Here is a 22975-nt window from a genome sequence, read left to right as displayed (position 1 = left end):
TCATCAGAAACCACTGTATTTCATTTAAGCAGAATGTGCCGGCTTCTCAGTAATTCTGTCTTCTCAGTTCTCTGGTTAAAAACATCATGTTGAACTGGAGCTGGAGTGATAGTACAGAGGGCAGGGTGTCTGCCTTGCATGTGACCAACCTGACCAATCCCCAGCATCTTATTTGGTCCCCCAAGTACCACCAGGAGTGATTCCTGAGTGCAGAGCTAGGAGTAAGTCCTGAGCATTGCTGGATGTGACCCAAAAAACAAACAAAAAACAAAAACATGTTGAACTGGGAGAATCAGTACAGTAGGTATGATGCTTGCCTTACAGGCAGCTTATCTAGGACCACCATATGGGGTGATCGCCGAGCACAGACCGAGGAGTAAGCCCTGAACATAGCTGGCTGTGACCCCAAAACAAAAACAAACAAAAGGACACGTTAAATTGTATCCCCCTTTCCATTTAAGATCAGTACAGAGGCTTGATTGGAGCCTTAGCAGAGCAGATAGGGCATTTGCCTTGCATGTGGCCAACCCGGGTTCGAGTCCCAGCATCCCATATGATCCCCTGAGCATTGCCAGGAATAATTCTGAATGCAGAGCCAGGAATAACCCCTGTGCATTGTTGGGTGTGACAAAAAAAAAGAAAAAAGATCAGTACAAAGGGGCCAGAGAGATAACACAGTGGCTAGGGCGATTACCTTGCACATGGTCAAACCGGGTTTGATCCTCAACATCCCATATGACCCCTGAGCACAAAGTCAAAATTAACCCCTGAATACTGTTGGGTGAGCAGGTGAGGCCCCAAAACAAACATGAAAATAACATCCAAAAGAGGATCTTAAAAGAGAAAAATCGGGACTGGAGTGATAGAACATAAGGTAGGGCATTTGCCTTGCACATGGCCGAGCGGGTTCAATTCCTGGCATCCAAGCACTGCCAGAAGTGATCCCTGAGTACAGAGCCAGGAATAACCCCTGATCATCGCTAGGTATGGCTCCCCCCCCTCCCAAAATAAAACAAAGCAAAAAAAAAACAAACCTGAAGCATTGAAAAAAAAAGGAAAAAAATACCTTGGGCAAATCAATATTTAATATTCAAACTGAGTTCAAAAGAGATGAAACAGATACAAAACATGATAGAGGGGCGTTTCCAAGGGATTCCTGGAGCTCCTCCAGTGAACAGCAGATTGAGACTTTATAGGGGTCACCTAACAAAAACATTGTTTTAAAAAGTTTCTTTCTGATTTATTGTCATTAATGTTTGATTGGTGGGGGAGCTTACCCTCAGCAGTGCCCAGGGTCCAGTCAGCTGCTTGCAAGGCCAGTGCCTTGTCCCCTGTCCTCAGGAAATGTTTGATTTGTGTATCTGCTGTACATACCTATAAACCAAGGAGTTGTCACAGAAACTGCCCTACCATAGTGCCTGCTTTGAGACCGTAGCAGTAGAAGACAGATCACTAGGGCAGGCATGTGGGAAAATGTTAGAGTATCTGCCACCAATTCACAGGGCTCCCAGTTTACCTACCATCTGTGACTTCCTCTGACCTGAAATGAGGTGGGGTGAGGCTGGGGGTGGGGAGGGGAGCTTGCCCTCCCAAAACTGCACTGGAGGATGATTAAAAGCATCACAGGGGGGGTGGAGTGATAGCACAGAGGTTAGGGCACTTGCCTCACACGTGGTCGACCCGGGTTCGATTCCCACCATCCCATAAGATCCCCCAAGCACCGCAGGAGTAATTCCTGAGTGCATGAGCCAGGAATAACCCCTGAGCATCGCCAGGTGTGACCCCAAAAAGCAAAAAATAAAAATTTTTTAAAAAGCGAAAAAAAAAAAAAAGCAACACAGGGAGGACAGAGAGATAGTATAGTTAGTGGGTGGGGAGCCTGCCTTACATGTGGCCAGCCAGGGTTAGATTCCTGCACCCCATATGGTCCCCCAAGCAGCACCAGGTGTGATCCCTGTGCACAGCCAGTTTTGGCCCAAGAATAAAACAAACAACAACAAAATGTGCCATGGGTGTCCTCTGGGTTCCAAAGAGTGTGTACAGGAGGAAAAACGCATGCCTTGCTTGTGGCCATGGCAGCAGCAACCCAGGTTTGAATCTCTGGTACCACATGGTCCCCTGAGCATAACCAGGGGTGACTCCTGAGCAGAGATAGATATAGCCCCTGAGCACTGTCGCATATGGCACAAATACGCCTTCCTGAAAAAAAAAATCTATTGGGGCCAGAGAACTCAGTGAGCTGGAGCACATCCTTTGCGAGCAGACCCTCAGTTTTGATCCCTGAGCACAGGCTCCTGTGTTTGACAGTGCAACTGAGGATGAAAGTGCGGGGGGAGAGCGACAGGCTCCCTGGGGAAATTCCTGAAGCCTCTCAGGACTCCTGCCCACCACTCACCACTGACTTCCCTACCAGCTCTAAAGATACCAATAACCCTGGCCTGAAAGGAAGATGATGTTGGTTTTTCCGTTTGTGGGGAGGGTTGGGGCAGGGACAGAGAATTCATTTTTTTAGTGAAGTAAAATGATTTTATAAGAGAAAATAGGGAGACAAACACATCTCAGATAGAGAAATGTGCTAGAAAATGGATTTTTGAGGACAAGATAACCACCATCATCTCAGCTGCTATCCCCAGAGTAAGCTCCTTTCTCCACGTTCACCAATGTCTGTTGGCCTTTAGGTGGCAATCATTCACTTGGGCTTACCACCCTGAGTACTGCCAGGAGTGATTTCCGAGCACCAAGTCAGGAACAGTCTCTGAGCATAGTCAGGGATGGCGCACACCCCTCCAAATAAAATTTAAAAGGCATCCCCACAGAAGCTCTTGCTCTGGGAGGGATTCTTCTGTTTGCCCCATGTGGCTGGCATCAGCTACTGCAGAGTGCCCTTCAATCCAGAAATTCAAGATTTCCCAGGAGATAAAACCTGTAGACTCCCAAATTAGCAAGAGTCTAATTTAGGTGACATGTATACTGACTCTAGAATTCACCCATGAAACAAATTGTTTATTTGTTCAATGTCCCCAGCAAAGCCAGGTTCTACAGAGGATTTTTCCAGATGGCCTAATCAGCTAATCATTTTTATGTTTGTTAGTTAGTTTGTTTGTTTGTTTGGGGGTCAGACCCAGCAGGGCTCAGTGCTAACTCCTGCTTCTGCAGTTAGGGATCACGCCTGGCGGAGCTTGGGGGACCATATGGGATGCTGGGGATTGAACCTGGGTTGGTCTTGTGCAAGGCAAACATCCTACCCTCTGTACTATCGCTCCAGTCCCAACAATTTTAAATATTGTGCCATTTCCTTTTTTGAGGGTCAGAGGTAGCACACTCAATTGGGCTACTCCCAGAATAGAGCTCTGTGCGTGGGAATTGCTCCGAAGCGTGCATAGGAGAACCACGTGGTGCTAGAATCAAACAAGCCTCCTGCATACAAAGCATGTGCTCAGCCATTTGTGCAGCTCCCTGGTCCAAAGGGTTAGGAGCTATTCATACTTATAATAAGAACTGAGAAATCCTTCTTGCTCTCTATTTTTAAAAACTTTTTGCCCTGGACCAGTGAGTTATGGCCCCTCTTACCCCCATTTGTTTGCCCATAAACACTCTGTAAAAACTCTATTTCCTTAGTTCACACAATGGCTCACATGCTGCCTTGAGCTGTAACTTTTTTTTTTTTTGTAGTGGAGGGCGTTCACAAGCAGTGGTTAAGTGCTCAAGGGCCACTTCCACTGATCCTCGGCCAGCTGGGCTGGCAGTTCAGAGCAATGAGGGTGTGGTACTGTTCTGGCCCTGCAGGGGCCACTAGCACTGCCCAGTGGCCTCCAGGGCTGTATCTGGGGATGCTCAGGAGGTCATGTGCTGCCAAGGATTGAACCTGAGTCTGACATGAATCTTAACGTCTGTACCACTGGGGATAAGGGCTAAGACAGAATGGGCAGAAAACAGGAACCTGAAATACAGAAAACAGGCACTGCTGTGAAAACACGGAGGCAAGGGTCCTGTGACGGCTGATCTCTGTTTCCCCCTAAGAAATAATCCCTTTAGAGCAGCTAGTTAGGCACATGATTAAAGAAAGGTATTTTCCTCCCCTTCAAGATTCTTGAATTACAGCCATAAATATTGAATGTGATCACAGCCCTGCCATGTGAACTCCTCAGCCCAGTTTTACAGACTCACAACAAATCTCAGATACCACACAAGCCAAGCCACTGAAGTTCATGGGTCCATCAGTTTTCCAGCTGAAAACTCTGTGGAGCTCTTTTGGGGGGGGGGAGCAAGTCCCCACCTTGCCAAAGCTCTAGCACCTGCCACCATGCCAGGGGCCCAACACCACTGCTTCACGACTCATCTCTGCAGAAACCCCAAACTAATGAAAATTCCAGGCACACCAGTATTCAGGCTGAGAACTCCCAAGGGTGTTTTTCAGAAGACCCTACCTCACTTTACACTTCAGGAAGCCCTGGCAGCCACATCCACCTCCCACAGCCGCCTTCATGTAAATGCATCAGCCCAGTGCTGCAGATTCTGGAGTTCCTGGAGCACACGGCTACATATGCAGCCACAGGACGCCTCCAACTTCCAAAATACCAGCAGTCCAGTAACAGCACAGAAAACTGATGGGAAAGTAGCATGGATGCTAACTAAGCTCAAAAAAACAGTAACGCAGAAGGCTCAACTATCAACAAGCAGCTCAGTAAATCCTCAATCAAGGACTTAATGACCCCCATGGTGGTGAGATATAACAATCTTCACAAATTTTCTTCTACTGAAGTATTTTTCGATAATTCCATTCGCCACTTAGGTGTTACAAGCAATATAAAAGAAATTATTGTATGCCAGATAAAGGGGGCACGGTTGGGGGTGGGGTGGGAAACTGGGGACAATGATAGAGGGAAGGTCACACTGGTGGTGGAATTGGTGTTGGAACATTGAGCACCCATAACAACTATATTATAAACAACTTTGTAAACCACAGTGTTTAAATCAAATGAAAAAAATATATAAACATATATCGAACATGAAGGACTGTAGGGGCGCTCAGTTCACGAGGCTATTAGTCCCCTGAACCTACATTTTTTCACTCATTTCTGTTTCATTTTCTTAATCCTCACTAGCATCCCAGCTTTGACCCTGTTCACCAGGGCTTGTCCCCTGCACTGTACTACCTCTCTAGTCCCAGTGAATTATAACCTTTTATATTTCTTTGCTAAGTTATTTTTTCCCCTGGGGGTGAGGGGTGGGCATTGCCAGTGGGCTCTGTGCTCAGGGATTCACTGATGGTGGTGCTCAGGGGACCGTATGGGGCTCTAACATCACACATCAGCCACATGCAAGAAAAGCACTTTACCTGCTGCCTCAAAGCCTTTTTTGTTTTTGTTTTTTAACCTAACTAGCCCATGATGGAGACGTTACTGGGCCCGCTCGAGCAAATCGATGAACAACGGGAGGACCGTGACCGTGAACCTAACTAGCCATCCTTCATGTCCCTTGGGCTGTTAACAAAGTTTCGTGAATTTTCGCCACCTAGTGGCTAAAGTTGCTAACTTCATCTTGTGAAAAGCAGTCCGCCTAAAATAAGCGAAATTAAATCAAACATAAAGATTGCCACCAATGGTGGAAAGTTATAAAAGCCAAACTTTGTCCTGTGGAAAGCTATATTTTCTAAAATTTAACATAGAATGTGGAGAACATGTTTAGCAGGACAGTGTCTTCCCAGAATAAGATGATGCTGAAAAAACCCTTGATGGTTTTATACACATCACACCTGCCTCCCATTATACCAAGAAAGAATAAACAGTACCAGCTAGGGGCTGGAGAGGTAGCACAGGGGTTAAAAAGCTTCTCTTTCATGCAGCCGACGTCTGGCTCCATTCCCTGTACCGCATATTACCCCTCAGCACTACCAAAAGTGACTCCTTGGGACCAGAGAGATAGAACAATGGGTAAAGGCCATTTGCCTTGCACGTATCTGACCTGGGTTTGATCCCCAACACCCCATATGGTTCCCAAGTCTGTCAGGAATGATTCCTGAGTACAGAGCCAGAAGTAAGACCAGAGCACAACCGGGTGTGGCCCAAAAAATCAAAAAGAAAAAAAATGATTCCAATGCACAGAATCAGAATTAAGCCCTAAGCAACACCAAGCATATCTCAAATTCCAAACCAAGCAAAAAAAAAAAAAAACAATTCAGGCAACTGGGTAGAGTCCTTCTTTCCCCCTAAGGGCAAACATTCAAACAGACATCAAATTAGAATATCTTTATATTGAATAGTCTGGTATGTAAGTACTATGCATGGGTTTGGCTCACTATTTTTCTACAATACATTTTCTTGGATATGACCTTGCCTAAGATAAATTCCTACAAACAGAATTTGGGGGCAGTAGGAAACATACATCTTCAACTTCGCTAACTGCATTTGGCTCTTCTAAGTGATTGTCCCAGACTTATTTCTATCAGCAGGAGAGTTTCTATCATTCCACATCCTCCCAAACTTGGAAATTTCAGGTTCAAGTTTTTGTTTGTGTATCTGCTTGTGTTTCGGCAGTGCTGGTCATGGAACTCAATTCCAAAGCAAGGCAATTGCTCTACCACTGAGTCACATGCCTGGCCCTTCAGACTTCAATTTTTTCCAGTCTCATGGCTTATATAAGCAGTTGGAGTAGCTGCCGTTGTTGGTTTTGTGCATGTTTTCCTGCTTCACAGTGAGGTTGAACATCTTTCTATATAGTTATTTACCATCAGGGTTTCGTTTGTTTGCTTATAATCTCTCCCTTTTTGGTTTTTTTCATTCTGGGTTGTATCAGTGAATTGTAGAAGCCTTATAATCCTGGCTATATTCCTGGATCCATATCCTTTGTGAAATACGTTACCATTGAAAGTATATTTTTAAAATGTTCCTCAGCATGCAGATTTACATATAAATACACAACTGTCAGGCTTTGAAGTTCCAGGAATCCAATTTGACTCCAAGAATTTGTTTTCATTTTGCCTTCTAAAAAGCCATTGACATTTATGCCTAAAAGCTCCACAAAATTGAATGTGTTCCTTAGCTGCCTTGTGGACACATACATAACAAAATAAAGCAGTCAAGCTGTCAACCTTATTCAATTCTTTATGACAGGAAGAAAGGGAAAAAAACCTTCTCTCCAAAAATAAGACAGATACTTCCCTCCTAGTATCTGTCATTGTCTTATTGTGAAATTAAACTAGCTAAGTAATGCACAGGCTCAGTTGCAGAATGACTTATTTAGAATTTATTTTCCTGAGCGTTGGTAATGACTGCAGAGTGTTGAGAAAAATTGCAAGAGGCAGCAGCACCTTATTTCTCAGGAAAGAGCACTAGCACTCCCAAGCAAACCATCAGGCACGTGCTTGTATTTATTTGTATTTACTGCCCCACACTTGTAGTTACCTTAGATCAGGGCAGACAACTCTGATAGCACCTTCAGTGAGCAGAGCACCTGGCTCGCCTGCTCTCTGCAGAGGCCACTGCACAGGGACCCTGTGATCCAGCCAGCCCCCTCCAGAAAGGAAAGGAACTGATTGGCCAGTCTTTGCTTTCCAAAGAATCTTTTCAATCCAACAAGCTCATTCTTCTTGGGAGGATTTTCTGTTTGGTTCTTGTTTTGTACCACACCAGGGGTTACTCCTAGTTCTGCTCTCAGGAATTATTCCTGGTGGTGCTCAGGGAACCATATGGATGCTTGGGATGGAAATGGGTCATCTGCATGCAAGACAAACGCCCAATCTCCTGTATTATCTTACACCAGAACCTGGAGGATTCTTTTAAAGTTTTTTTTTTTCAAATGGTGGTGATAAAAACAATGATAATCTGAGTCCTGTAGGTGAGAGTAGAAGTTCTAGGGCCAGAAGATGTCTCCATGCGCTGGAGTGCATACTTCACATGTAGATTTGATTTCAGGTTTGATCCCAGGTATCACATGGTGTTCCCAGTACCACTGGAGATGACTCCTGAGGATTGAGCTGTAGGAGCCCTGAGCACCGCTGAGTATGACTCCAAAACAAAACACATAAGCAAACAAATAGAAACAGGAGTTCCGTTTTGGGCTAGTTTAACATGAGAAAAGAAGTAAATTATGGAAGAAAAGAAGTAGATGAGGGAACAACTGTAACAGCCTGTATCCTCACAACTGCCTTTGTCTTTCTCCCCACACCAGCTTCATTTTAATCTTAATCTGTGGCCACAGCAACCTTCAAACTGCAAACTTGATGCATTCCACACGGGAACCGCCCCCATGCTGACCTGGGGTGTACAACTCCTCCTTGACTAGTCTGGAATAGCCCATCTCTTGAGTGTGTTTCCTTTTTCCTCCCTTTAAGTAAAATTTCTTTACTAAAAAAAAGAAAAAAGGAAAAAAAAGAAAAAATGAACAACCAAATGGAAAAAAAAGTGCAAATTTGATTGTTTCTCTTCTGCTAAAAACTATTCAGTGACCTTCCCACTGCAGAAGATCAAACCCCAGTCGACCCAAAGGAAACTTTTCTAACCAGTCTCTCTCCCCATACCTCTGGACTCCAGGCCTCTGCCCTACCCCCCCTACCCCCCCCACTCCCCCGGACTAGTTTCCTTCTTTCCCCTCTCCTGCCTTGAGCACTAGTCCCACTGTCTCAGCCCTCTTTCCCCTTGCATCACCACTCCCTGCCTGATTCCCTCTCATCTTTCATTGCTTCAATATCCGTATTCTTAGAGAGCCTTCTCTGGCCTCCCAACACCATCCCTATTAAGTCTTGTTAGAGTACAACTGTCCTCATGCTTTGCATCTGTTTGTCATTATGTATTTCTGTGGCATTTGACTGTACCCACCTGTCAGAGATAAGCTACACCAAGGACAGGAACTGTCTGTTTTACTGACCTTGTATCCCTTACTTAGTCCCAACATTGCAAGGACAGTAAGTTCTTAAAGTTGCTGTCACTAGATTCTTGGAAACTGATGTTAAGATAAAACAAACTTTCAGATAAAACATTATTTTCATGTAGAAAATAATGGTACTCTAGACTACTTGAAACAAACTTGATTTAACTTTCAGGGCTGGAGTGGGTAGGGCACTTGGACATGGATGATCCGGGTTCAATCCCCAGCATCCTATATGGACGGCTGAGCCCCACCAAGAGTGATTCCTGAGTATAGAGATAGGAATAATCACTGAGCAACACTGGATGTAACCCCAAAACCAAACCGAACAATCGAAAAAGAATTAACTTTCTGAGACATATTTCTCATTACAGAAACATCACAAAGACCCCAAACACATCTGCTATTAAACAATAATGAGTATTCATTCATTCCTTTCCCAAGCTTACTCTAGTTCAGGAGTAACCCCTGAGTACTGCTGGGTATGGGCCAAAAACAAACAAAAAAGGTTTAAGAAGTTTGCCCAGTTCCCAGAGCTAGTAAGCAGCAGAGCAGGATTTCAGCAAAAGTGGCTTTTTATGTGTTTGTTTGTTTTTACTAAGGGGGACCACACCCAGCAGTGCTCAGGGCTTATTCCTGCTTCTCTGCTGTGGGTCATTCCTGGCAGTTTTGGGGGACCATATACATTGCCAGGAGGGTATAGAGCAGAAGCTGATCTTGTGTAGGCAAACTAGTGTCTCTAGGCTTTGCTATATTTTTATTTTTGTTTTTGAGCCACATCTGACAGTGGCGAGGGGCTACTCCTATCTTTGTACTCTGGGACTCCTCCCGGCATTACTTGGGGACCATCTGGTGCCAGGCATCAGACTTGGGTTTCCTGCATGCAAACATGTGCCCAGCTCATTGAGCTACCTCTCTGCCCCGTCCCCTTCTTGAGATCTTGAACCCCGATATATTAAGCCACATCGATTGATATCTTTCATTGATATTTCTCTTGAGTGGTGGATCTATTTATCTTTATATTGGGAGGTTTAGGCCTTTGTGATATGAACTGCAAACATTGTTCTATTTTCTGTTTACATTTTTACATTGCTCAACATGTTAATTTGCTCTAGAAAAATTGAGTTTCTTGTAGTTACATTTTAACTGCTGCTTTTTCTTTCTTTCTTTCTTTCTTTCTTTCTTTCTTTCTTTCTTTCTCTCTCTCTCTTTCTTTGTTTTTGTGGGGAGGGTGGAGGAGGTTTGGCTCACACCTGGTGGTGCTCAGGGATGGACATCTGGCTCTGTGCTCATGATTCATTCCTGCCAGTGTTTGAAGGACCACAAATAGTGCTGGGGGTCAGAGTGGGGTTGGTTGCATGTAAGGCAAATAGCCCCTGTATTGTCTCCCCCAGTTTTTATGCTTTGATTTTATGCTTTCAGTACTTAGAATCACTGATTTCCCTTCTCCATGCCAAGAAAATACTTTTTCTCAGAAAATACATTTTCTGTTTTAATATCTTTTTTTCTACTTTTTAAGTACTTCATCTGTTAAGAGTTCATCCTGCTGTAAGGTCCAGATTGATATTTTTCCTCAAATAGTTATCCAACTGTCCACATCAATTTGGAAAAGCTCACCTTTACTGCCTACTCAATTTCCATATCTATTTTGATTTACTTTTGAATCTCCCTTTTTTTGGATGGGTGGGCACACCCAGCTGTGCTCACAGGAACATGTCTTGCCATGATTGAAGCTGGGATTTCTGCATGCAAAGTATCTCTCTAGCCTTTTGAACCATCTCCCAGCCTTCTTCTGGACTTTCTCTCTGTTTCATTTGCAAGTATAATTTGAACTTTATGTTTTACTGCCAATGACACTTTTTAACCAGTATCTTTGACTTTTCTGTAGTATTTGACACTCTTTTTATCTGGGGGTGGGGGGAAGGAGGGTTACACCCAGCTGTGCTTAGGGTTTTCTCCTGGCTCTATATTCAGGGATCACTTGAAGACCAGGGATTACCACATGCAAGGCAAACCCCCTCCCCCCCCCCCCCGTGCTATGGCTCTGGCACAGTATTTGGCACTTGCTAAAGGCAGACTCGAGCGGGCCTGGAGCGACAGCACAGCGGTAGGGCGTTCGCCTTACAAGCGGCCAACATGGCCGACCCGAGTTCGATTCCTCTGCCCCTCTCGGAGAGCCCGGCAAGCTACTGAGAGTATTCGATATGTCAGACACAGTAACAACAAAGTCTCCAATGGAGACGTTACTGGGCCCGCTCGAGCAAATCGACGATCAACGGGAGGGCCTTTACCTTTACCTTACAGGCAGACAGGGAAGGGGATCCTCGCAATATATTTTGGGGGAAAAAGTTAAAACTTCAGAAGAGATTTCCGAGATCTAAAATAGCCCAAAGACATGAAGACCATATCCCTTTGACACAAACAAATCCTGAGACCTTCGGAGAAGAGGAACTGAGGCACCACTCAGATGCAGAAATACAAGGACCCACCCAGAGAAGGATGGACGCCTCAGAAAAGAAGAATCTACAGAAGAATCCATTAATTTATGAGAAGACCATCCCCAGAGCAGGGCTTTCCTGTGGCAATGCCCACATTAATTCACATATGCAAAACTCCAGAAAAAGAAGTGGATAAAAGCTCCTTTCGAAGGGCTGGAGCAACAGTATAGCAGGTAGGGTGTTTGCCTTGCATATATGGTCCCCCGAGCACCGCCAAGACTAATTCCTGCATGCATGAGCCAGGAGTAGCCCCTGAGCATCCCTGGGTGTGACCCAAAAAGCAAAAAAAAAAAAAAAAAAAGGCTCCTTTCAAAAGCCAAAGCCACTCAAAGCCTATGTTCTCAAATATGTGCCCCCTTCGCTCCCCACCCCACCCCACTCTTCTCCTTCCCCCCTTCCCCTCACATCTTTCTAAATAAGTTTCAATAAAAACTTTCTTGCTGGGCTGGAGCAGTATTACAGTGGGTAAGGCTTCTGCCTTGCATGCGGCCGACCCAGGTTCAAACACTGGCATCCCATATGGTCCCCTGAGCATTGCCAGGAGTAATTCCTGGGTGCAGAACCAGGAATAACCCTTTTTGGTGTGACTCAAAAAGCCAAAACAAAGAACAACAAGCAAAAAACCTTCTTGTTTCACCATTTGCTTCCTGCTGAAATTCTTTTCTATGAGGGAAAGACAGCAGATTCAAAATGCCAATGATGAGGTGAGGATCTAGGCCAGGCTTTTAACCAAGATCTGGTGGTTAAGGTGGGCTGGACAGAGAGGTGGAAACATTCTTTTTGAGTCTAGCTCCCATGCTCCCCATTTTACTGAGTGACCAGCAACAGCACTCTTGACTAATTCCCCTTCTTTGATGTACTATCATTGCTACATTGCTTCATTTTGTAAGTACTCTAAATGTTTAGGAACTAAAAATCAGAGTTACTATACTAAGAATAATAAAGTGAATATTATCAGAAGTCGCCCTAGGAAAAATCAGAACATGCTGGCTTTCCCTGACATGGCTTCAAAAATATTTTCACTGGGGCCAGAGCGATAGTATTGGGGATAGGGCACTTGCCTTGTTTGCAGCCAATCCGAGTTTGGTCTCCAACACCACATATGATCCCCTCACCCCATCAGACACAGAGCCAGGAGTAAGCCCTGGGCACTGCCATTTTTGCTTTGTTTTGTTTGGGGGTCACATCTGGCAGTGTTCAAGGATCATTCCTGGTTCAGAGCTAAGGGATCACTCTTGGAGGGGCTCAGGGGACTCTAGGTAGTACTAGGGATTGAACCTCGGTCAGCCACATGCAAACAAATGCTCTGTTTGCTGTACTATCTCTCTAGACCCCAGATATTTTTATTTTAATTGCATGGGCCCTCCCGTTGATCATCGATTTGCTCGAGCGGGCCCAGTAACGTCTCCATTGGAGACTTTGTTGTTACTGTGTCTGGCATATCGAATACTCTCGGTAGCTTGCCGGGCTCTCCGAGAAGGGCGGAGGAATCGAACTCGGGTCGGCCATGTTGGCTGCGTGCAAGGCAGACGCCCTACCCGCTGTGCTATCGCTCCAGCCCTGCATGGGAAATATAATATTATCAAATGCTTAGGGAGTAAAGAAAAGTTTTCAGTTTTTAGGTTTTGGGCCACACCCAGTGGTGTTTAGGGCTTACTCCTGGCTCTATACTCAAGAGTTACTCATGGTGGTGCTGGAGAGAGCTTATGGGATGCTGGGGATTGAACCTGGCTCAGTCACATGCAAGTCAAGTGCTCTATCCATTGAACTCTTCAGCCCCCCTGGAATAATTTTTTAAAAATCCCCTTCCTGTGCACAGAGTCAGGAGTAAGCCCTGAGCACCGCTGGGTATGGCCCCCAAACAAACAAAATCCCCCTTTGGGCAGAGAGACAGTACCCTGGCTATACAGATAGTACAACACTAAGAATCTACTCAATTCATCTACTGATTTTTTATTAAGGAATTGGTTAGTTTTAAAACTCAAGCATTCAGTGACATCAGGTTGATATTTCTATGATATAAGAGGCTATAATGTAGTGATTATGCTACATCCGTTGGCCAAGACTCTTGGCTACAACTTTTTCTGACCTCCCTCTTCCAAGTTGAGGGTATGCTTTGGAAATGCTCAATCCAGCCTGTATTTCCCAAAGTCACTTTACATCTCTCTGCTGGGCTCCACCACCGGCTTCCATCCTTCAAGCATCAGTTTCTGATCAGTAAAATGGGAATAATGATACCTCCCTGAAAGGATTCTGAAGCACAGCAACGAGAGTCTGTACACTAGGAGCCTGGATCAACAAGAGTACTGCATCATCTGCAAGAGCGTGTTTGCATTAGCCAGTACATGATTATCTAGTACAGGGTTGCAGAGAAAACTGTTGTCCTTGGCATGACTATATACTCTAGAAAATTAATAAAATGAGCAGACAAATACTAAAAAAAAAAAGTGTTTGGCTGTGTAAAAATAACCAATTACAGTTGTTTATGTAAACAGCTTAACATTTAAGGCCTAATTATCATGCAGCACAGTGACAATTACACATGTCATTAAATATGCATCAGATTACCCTGGTAAGTTTCATTTGATGATAATACTAACATACTCACTCTGTCCTCTAAGGAATAGTCTCATGGCTGCACCAGGATCGTTAATGTCTAAGTCTGTTGACTATTTACATGAATTAAATGGGAGAGCTCCTGAGTTTGTTCTGCCTGTGAGGTTTAAAACTGGATTATCCACTCTGGGTTGAAACTATGCATTCTTGAGTTATGACATAATGGACACTCTCCTTAGTGATGGAGTGTGAGGAAGATGCTGGAAAAAATTTCTTTTAACTGCTTGGCATTCTGAAAACCTAGAGAGTTAAATATATCATTCTCAATAATGAAAAAAAAGTCTAGGGTGAACACTAGTCACCTATGCTCAGGGGACTCAAATCATATTCATGGCTGCCACATACATATTCTTGCATATGCTGCATGCAAAGTCTTGCCCCAGGCAAGACAAACACTTTTAACTTCTGTGCTCTCTGGCCCAAATTACAATAACTTCTCAACAACTCCAGGATCATTCTAGAGAACACTTTTATAACGACAATTGTGAGACAAGCAATACTACAGCAGGTAGGTCTTGCAAGCAGCCAACTCAGGTTCAATCCCCAGCATCTCCTATGGTCTACTGAGTCCTGTCAGGAGTAAGCCCTGAGCACAGAGCCAAGAGTAAGCCCTGAGCACTGCTGGTTGTGACTCAAAAACCAAAAATAAATTAAAATTACAATTGTAATGTATTGAATCCCACTATGGACTGAGATCATTCATACATAATCACATCTTTATAAAACTTTTGCAAATTACATATTAAAAGTTTTGGGGTTTTGTTGTTTTTTTTTGGGTTTTTTGTTGTTGTTGTTTTTCTTTTTTTGGGTCACACCCGGCGATGCTCAGAGGTTACTCCTGGTTCTGAACTCAGGAATTACTCCTGGCGGTGCTCAGGGAACCACATGGGATGCTGGCAAGGCAAACGCCCTACCCGCTGTGCTATCACTCCAGCCCCAAAAGTTTTGGTTTTAATATGAGAGAAAAAAAGATTCAAAAAGGATCATATGTTGACTAAATTTTTGAAGGGAGAAAGGGTTGAAAACCGGATTCAAAATTAGGAAATAGGAATTAGGGAAACAGTTAAAGTGCTTGCTTTGCATGCAAATCCAGATCAAACCCAGGTATGACCCCAGGCACCACATATGGTTCCCTGAGTACCACCAGTACTGATTCCTCAGCACAGAGCCAGGAATAAGCCCCAGCACCATCAGGCCTGGCTCCAAAACAAAAACAAAGGGTTTTTTTTTAAAAAAAAAAGAAGAAAAAGAAAAGTAAAAGCAAGGACTTTTAATATTTCCTCAACTGAATTCTTTGTTTTCTGGCTTTTGAGTCATGCCCACCCATGCTCAGGGTTTACTCCTGGCTTTGTGCTCAGAAATCATTCCTGGCAGTGCTCATGGGACCATTTACAGTGCCAGGAATTGAATCGAACCCAGGTCCTCTGTGTGCAAAGCACGCACCTGAAGACAAATTCTTTTTTCCTTTGCTTTCAATTGTATTAAACAGTGGCAGGTTCCTAACAAATCATCTTTCAAATATTTATTAGGAACTTACTGATTGCAAAAGAGGACAAATTACATGTCATCAAATGGCACACAGAACCTCAGGAGACTTTTGATAGCCAAAGGTGGAGGACTAATAAATCAAGATTTAAAGTATGCAGTTAGGTTGCATGGCAGGCACTTAAATTTTTTTTTTTTTTTTTTTTTTTTTTTTGTTAAATGAAGGTCAGGCAGCAACAATGCATCACCGATTCACCTAATTCTTTGGATTGAACCCGGTGACTTACAAGATAGCTATCCTCTACTTTGTGTGACCAAGAAATCAGAGGCACCAGAAAGATCATTCTAGGAGCTGGCACATGCTGTGCATGTGGGTGGCCTGGGTTCAACTGCAAGCATTGTGTGGTGCCCAAGCATCTCTGGAAGAGATCTTGAAAGCTGAGGAGGAAGTATCCCCTCAGCTCTATCAGATGCGACTCCAAAACAAAAACAAAAGAAGTCAAAGAAGTGCTGGGTAGATGGTTCAAAGGGCTGGACCATATACTTTGCATATGGGAGCTCCAGGCTCAAACCCCAGCACCATGTATGGTCCCCTGAACACCACTGAAGGTTACTCCTGAGTACCGAGCCAGAAACAGTCTCTGAGCATCACTGCATGTGGCCCCAAACCTGCCCTCTCCAAAAGAGTGCATCTCAGTCTGCTCCAGGGCTAAGATCTCTAACTTACCCTGACAGGGTTTATGTATGGGCTTTAAAAACTTTTTATTTTTGGGTTTTGGGCTACACCTGGAGATGCCCAGAGGTAACTTATGGACTGCACTAAGGGATTACTCCTGGCAGTGCTCGGGGGACTATATGGAATGTCGGGGATTGAACCTGGGTCAGCCGCATGCAAGGCAAATGCCCTACCCGCTGTACTATAACTCTGGTCCCTATGTATAGTCTTTTGCTTTCAAATATTATTTTTGTTTTTTGTTTTTGGTCGACACCTGGCAATGCTCAGGGCTTACTCTTAGTTCTATGCTCAAGGATCACTACTGGCAAGGCTCTGGGGACCATAAGTGGTGCTGGAGATAGAACCCGGATTGGGCACTTATAAGGCAAATGTCCTACCTGCTGTATGATCACTGCGGCCCTAATTAGACTTTATTTACATTCTCTTTTCCCTTCTTGTTGTGATGAAGGGCTACACACCCCTGATTGTGGTGCCTGTGTGTGTTTGGGGGGGGGGGAAGGGCATCGCACATATGGCTGTGGTGCAGGAAAAACCAAGCTCAGCAAACAGGGGAACTTGCTGGGAGGGAACTGGGGTCGCTTGTCTGCCCAGTAGACACTCTGCTCCTGTGTAATCCCTTGCCCTATTGACATCCATGTGTAAACCAATGACCTACCAACACTACAGGGAAAAGTACAGTTTATGGGAGATAACACCTATAAAATACTTTGGCATATAAGTGTTAGAAATGGTAGAGAATGCTTTCCACAGAGGAAGCTGGTCACAGTTTGGTAGTCCAAGAGGAACTCTTAGAATTTTTTGGACTGAGTCAGTCAGTCCAAAAAAAAAATTCCTGGTTTTAGGTCAACATCAATGTTCTCAGTTAAGAGTTAAAGGATGTGAATGAGATTGACCTACATCCAAAAGGCGGGAACATGGGAGCTGGTGCAAGAGCACAGAGGGTCGGGCACTTGTCCATATGGTCCCTTGAGCCCCACCAGGAGTGATTCCTGTGCAGCTCAGGGTGTGATCCAAAACAAACAAAAAAAAATCAAAAAAGCCTAATAGATAGTACAAGCACGTGTTTTGCATAGGGTCATTTTGGCAGTAAATCAATCAACCCAGGTTCAATTCCCAGCATCCCATAAGGTACCCCAAGCACCGCCAGGAGTAACCCCTGTGCATCTCCGGGTGTGACCCAAAAAGCAAAAAAAAAAAAAATCTAAAGGGGGAAAAAATACCCCAAAAACCTCTTCCTTGTTGGCAGGAATATAAACTGGTTCAGCCTCTAGGAGAAACAGTATGGTGATTTCTCAAGAGTAAAAGGAGATCTGCTATATGATCTGGCAAATCCATTCTCAGATATTGACCCAACCTAATTAGAGAAGGTGTATGCACACCTACCCTCATTGCATCATCATTTACAACAATAAAGATGTGTTGGATATCCACAATGGAATACTACCAAGCTAAAGGAAAAGATGAAATCTTTCCTTTTGCTCCAGCATGAATGAAACAGGGAAGGAATCACACTTAGTGAAATTTGTCATGAGAAGTATAAACAGTCAGTGACCTCACATGTGGTATATTGGGGCAGGGTGATAGCTCAGGGAGTCAGAGTTCATGCTTTGCACACAGGAGCCCTTGATTCTTGGCACCACATGTCCCCAAGCTACTACTGGGTGTGGCTCAAAACCAAACAGAGAAAAAAGCAATAAGGAAATCGGGAATGGTCACTAAAAACAACCTCCCCCCCAAAACCAGTTTCCTGAAATGGGCAATACCGCCCCATCTTCTAGGGCAATGGAACTCGCCAAGGGATGGTAGTTGTCTCTGGTGCAATTGGGAGAAGGTGCTATCTATCCACTTAAAAAAGGTGGAAATGTTGGGGCTGAATAAATTGCATGAAGGGTAGGGAGCTTGCCCTGTATGTGATTGACCTGGCTTGGATCCCAGAACCAGATGTGGTCCCCCAGCACCTAGTGGTGGCAATGATCAGGCAATGATCCCTGAATGCAGAGTCAGGTGTAACAAGCACAGCTGGGCATGGTTTCCCATCCCTTAATATAAAAAAAAAAAGGTAAATTTTCAGGGAGCACAGATGCTGAGTAATTTTTCTTTTGAAAAGAAGTAGACCAATAGGCTAAATTTGTTTGGGAATTTCTCTCTGCCTTTGACAGAACCAGGGAACTGTGTGTTGGATGGGATGGGGGGGGGGGGGGGGCGGTTAGCTGAAAGGCTGCTCTGAACTGTGGCTCAAGGATACTGGAACTTTGCTGGTGGAAGTGGTATGGCAACACTGAACCTCTAAATTAAGTAAACCTTTACACTCTTATAAAACCAGCTGCCTCAATAAAAAAGAAATTAAAAAAAAATAAAAACTGACAGACCTGAAAGACAGGTCAACAGGCTACATGTACACATACACTCTGCAGTCAGGAGGCCTGGGTTTCATCGGACCCTACATGCGCCTCTGTACCATTGGGTGTGGGCCAGAAGCCAACAATCAAATAAGTAAAAAGTAAAAATATTAACAAACTGGGGCTACAGCAACAGTACAATGGGGAGCCTGTTTGCCTTGATCCACATTTGACACCTGGCACCCCAGATGGTCCCCCAAACACCGTCAAGGGTGTTCCCTGAGTGCAGAGCCAGGAGTGAGCCCTGAGCACCAGTAGGTATGGCTCAAGAACCAAAATAAATAAAAATGTAACAGGATAAAACAATTGGAGAAAAAAAACCTGAAAAGGTACAAAGTAAATTTGACTGATCTTGGGTATGATTAACATAAATTTTCTTCAAGTGGACAAAAGGTGAAAAAGGACATGCTTAGTGAGGGAAGCAACAAGGCACTTAAGCATCTCTGCTAGGAGGTTAAATACGAGGTAGAAGAGAAGCACATGAGAGGACCAGTTAACCCAGACCTGGCAGGCTCACAAGAGATCTTCCTGAGGGAGACATGACTACGTCGAATCAGAAGTACCGTGGCAGGGCTGAAGAGACCCCACTGGGCTGAGCAAATGTTTTGCATGCCCGAATGCTGGGTTTGATCCTCAGCTCTTCATGAACGCCTGAGTACGACTAACTCTGACCCCCAAGCACAGAGATGAGGGTGTCCCCTGAGTATCACTAGGTGTGGCCCAAATAACAAACAAACAGGACCCCAAAAAAGGACCTTGGGAAAGGAGGTTCTGATGCATGGAGAGAAATGAAGGAACTGCTATTTGGCTGCAAAAAACAATGGGGCAACAAGGGCGGGAACAACTGTATAGTACACAGCCAACCTAGGTTCAATCCACAGTACCCTGAGCCCTCCAAGGGTGATCCCTGAGCACAAAGCCAGGAAAAGCACTGAACACAGCTGGGTGTGGACAAAAAAACAAACAAAAAAAGGTGGGGCCATGATAATAAAGAAATAGGAAGACACTGTATTCTGGAAGGCCTTCTACAAAGAATGACCATATAATTTATTGTATAAATCAAAACACTTATGAGTAAAACAAGAATGTGATGACGTTACTAGTTTTTTGGACATTAACAGGTGAAATCAAGTTCTGTCCTCGGCAAGTCACACTCAAGATCACCCCTGCTTGGAGGTGGCATTCAGATCTCGGCCCTCCAGTTAATGCATAGATTGCAAAGCTTCTCTCTTTACCTTATACATTTTGCCTGAGTGACTTCATCCATACCTTTGCCTTTACTTGTTCATTTCACAAACATTCCTCCAGGATGCACTTCTGGGCACTGAGGTTATAAAGAAGAAAATATACAGTATCTGTCCTCAAACTCGGTCTAAAGGAGAAATCTATTCAAATACTCAAAAAATAAAGCAAAACAATAGCAACAGTGAACAATTAGAATAGTTCCACAGTTGTAGCACTGGTCCCTTCTGGAGCGCCAAACTCATAATTGTTATTTCCACTCAGATTGCAAACTCCAAACAAAACTCTTTCTTGTTACTGTTTTTTGGACCATACCACCACTAACAGTGCTCAGGGGGTGTTCCTGGCTCTGTACTTAAGAATGGTCATTCAGCTGGTCATTCAGCTCAGAGGACTACATGTAGTGCTGGGGATTTGAACCAGGCTGTACATACACAAAGCCAGAATCCTTTATACTACCTCTCAGCCACTAACATTTTTATATTTCTTCTCTCATCTTCTCTACCTTCAGTTGGTCTTTCACTTTCCCTTTCAATGGTCTCATAAGTGACTATCCACACATTGCTGAAGGCAAAACCCCAGAAAAACACTATCCTTCCTCTTAATATGCATTGTTTTAATTCTCCACATCTTATGAAGGGAGAGTCAAGGGGGTTTGGGCCACACCCAGCAGTGCTTGGGAGCTACTCAAGTCAGGTGCTTGGGAGACCATATGGCACTAGGGATCAAACCCAGGTTTCCTGCAGGCAAAACAGGAGTCGAACCTGGAACCCCTACACACAAATCATGTTCATCGGTCTGTTGAGCTATTTACTCACTCCTAAAAGTCAATTGTAATGTCTCTCACATCTATTTTCCACACAATTGTCAGTGATCCTTCTAAAACAAATGGGACCAGAGAGATAGTACAAGGGTTAAGGCACTTGCCTTGCAGTGCCACAGAAGGTCTCCCAAGTACTGCCAGGAGTGACCCCTGAGCATTGCTGGGTATAGTCCCCAAACAAACAAAAAATCCCAAATGTGATTACAAATATGATTGAATGGTTAGATTTCTGCATATAATCTGTTCATTAGAAGCCTTATCTATCCCATCTGAAAAATCATCCTCACCTCACTGGCATACCTTTGTACTGATTTTTCCCATCAAATTTGCCACATTACTGAATATTATCTATTCACTGTTCTGTGATCCACTGTGTATATTCCCACATGTTAATCTCCTCTATAATAATCAAAAACTGTTCTGTTCTGTTCACTGTTGAAGTTTCTTCATACTGAACAGTGTTAGCTTATTAAGTATTGTTGAGCTTTTCAGAATACATCAAGTATTTCAGGATAATCTAAATTGTTGTGCAGGAAAGCTATTACAGGAGGTAAGGTGCTTGCCTCCTATGCAGCCAACCCCATCTTGAACCTGGTATCACAAAAGGTCCCCTGAGCATCAGGGGTCATTCCTGAGCATAAAGCCAAGAATTTGAGCACTGGAGGGTCTGGCCAATCTCCTACGCATATCCCATAAATAAAATTTTTTAAATAAATAAAATAAATTTACTGGCATGATGCAAAGGAAGTATTTGTATTCCAATGTTAACTCGTTTACATGGTGGGAACTGGGTTTCACATTCTTGCTTGTGTGAGTTTTTTTTTTCCCCAAAAATGAACTTAGTAGTAATCAAATATTAGTTTTTTTTAAAAAAGGGGGGAGGGCAGAGATAGAGAACAGGGGATAACTCTTTTGCCTTGCACGCAGCAGATCCCAGCTCCATCATCCCTCGGGAGCACTGCCAGGAATGATCCCTGAGTGCAGTCTGGAGGAAAACCCTGAGCACAGGGGTATGACAACCCTGCTCCCCAAAGTAAGACAAAAAAGAGAAACCACAGAAGCAAACAGTGCAAATAATTTATAAATATTTAGAAATTTAGAAGTGGGGCAAATTTATGAAAGACCCTTGAAAACTGCTGAACCATGTAACGATTAAGATAAACTAGTCTGTGTCCTTTTCCCCACTTCAACTCCTGCAAGTTCTTTAAAAGGCAGAGAGTCCACACGTCTTCACCGAGCACACTGGGATAATAACAGTGTCTGCCTCTTAAGGTTGTTTTTGAAGATGAAATGAGACCGTGTGGGTAACCTGCTATGTACAATGCCTGGCATGCATTAAGCACCGGGACAATTGGCAGCTATTATAATAATTAGTAGCAGTAAGAAGAGGAGTTGGGACATACCTAGCCCTCAAGATTGACATCAGAGTGGACCACCACATTCTCTCATCATTGCGTCCCACTCTGGGCCTCAGAAGCCCAAAGAGGGGATGGTTCTTGGCCAGGAAGACAACAACTTCGATGCTGGTCCAGAAGCCTCGGGATGGAACGGACCCTGCTGCGGACCCCTGTCACCACTCAGTCTGCTCCGTCCGCGAGCAGCTCTGGCCAGACCCCAGTCCCAAAGGCTGCTCGTCCAGCCCCCTGGACGCCTCAAAATCCCCTTCCCTCGCGGCCACGGGGCCGGGTGGGAGTGTGACACGCACAATCGCGGCGCGCACTCGCGGGGGGGGGGGGCCAGAGGCCAGGTGTGACTTAAGAGCCCGGCGGCGGCCAGCTCTGCGGCATCTTCTGCGGCCTCGGGGAGCGGGGGCCGGGCAGCGGGGGTGGCGAGGGGCCTCGGCCGGGACCCGCGAGGAGAGGGGCGGAGGCGCCGTGCGCGTGGCCGGTGCGTGCGCGCGCCCGCGACGCTCGGGAGCGAGCACGCCGTGTCGGGGGCGTGCGCGGCGGGCGGCGCCGGGGCGCGGAGGCGGGGGACGTGGCGAGGTGAGACTCGCGGGGACGCGGGACTGGGGGCGGCCTGGCGCGAGCCCCTTCGGGGGTTCTCGGGGGAGGCGGGGGCCGTGGGGAGGGTGGCCCAGGGCAGGGGCGGGCGGGCCGCGCGGCGGGAGGGAGCCGGGGCGGCGCCGGCCACGCCGCGCCGTGGGGGAGGGCGGTGCTGCGGGGCCCGGAGGGACCCCCCCACACCGCCCCGGGCGGCCCCTCTGTGGCCCGGCCCCGGGTCGCCTGTCTGCAATGGGGAGCGTAATTGCCTTTAATAACAGCCACCGCGCGCGTCCTGCCCCGAGAAGGTCTGTCCCTTGGAGTTTTCC

At 45.2% G+C, this 22975-nt stretch overlaps 2 protein-coding genes across 5 annotated transcripts in view; one reads left to right on the top strand and one right to left on the bottom strand.

Annotated features, from left to right (window-relative positions):
- Positions 1–22294, bottom strand: part of ACACA (acetyl-CoA carboxylase alpha) — a 322008-nt gene extending 299714 nt beyond the window's left edge. For 2 of the 4 annotated variants that reach the window (XM_056128108.1, XM_056128110.1), the window contains exon 1: positions 22068–22294. In XM_056128108.1, the coding sequence (XP_055984083.1) occupies positions 22068–22105 (38 nt within the window). In that variant the 5' untranslated portion in view covers positions 22106–22294. Of the gene's footprint in view, positions 1–19834; positions 19924–22067 lie in introns of all 4 variants that reach the window. The other 2 variants (XM_056128109.1, XM_056128113.1) reach the window with 2 other exon arrangements.
- Positions 22295–22607: 313 nt separating this feature from the next.
- The window catches only part of TADA2A (transcriptional adaptor 2A), a 64386-nt gene continuing 64018 nt past the window's right edge, over positions 22608–22975 (top strand). The window contains exon 1 of the mRNA XM_056126987.1: positions 22608–22649. The gene's annotated coding sequence lies outside the window, so the exon portion shown is untranslated. The remainder of the gene's footprint in view (positions 22650–22975) is intronic.

Source organism: Sorex fumeus, unplaced genomic scaffold (genome assembly GCF_029834395.1).
Source record: "Sorex fumeus unplaced genomic scaffold, SorFum_2.1 ptg000063l, whole genome shotgun sequence".
In the NCBI taxonomy this organism is placed as follows: Eukaryota; Metazoa; Chordata; class Mammalia; order Eulipotyphla; family Soricidae; genus Sorex; species Sorex fumeus.
This window is presented reverse-complemented; position numbering and strand designations above follow the sequence as displayed.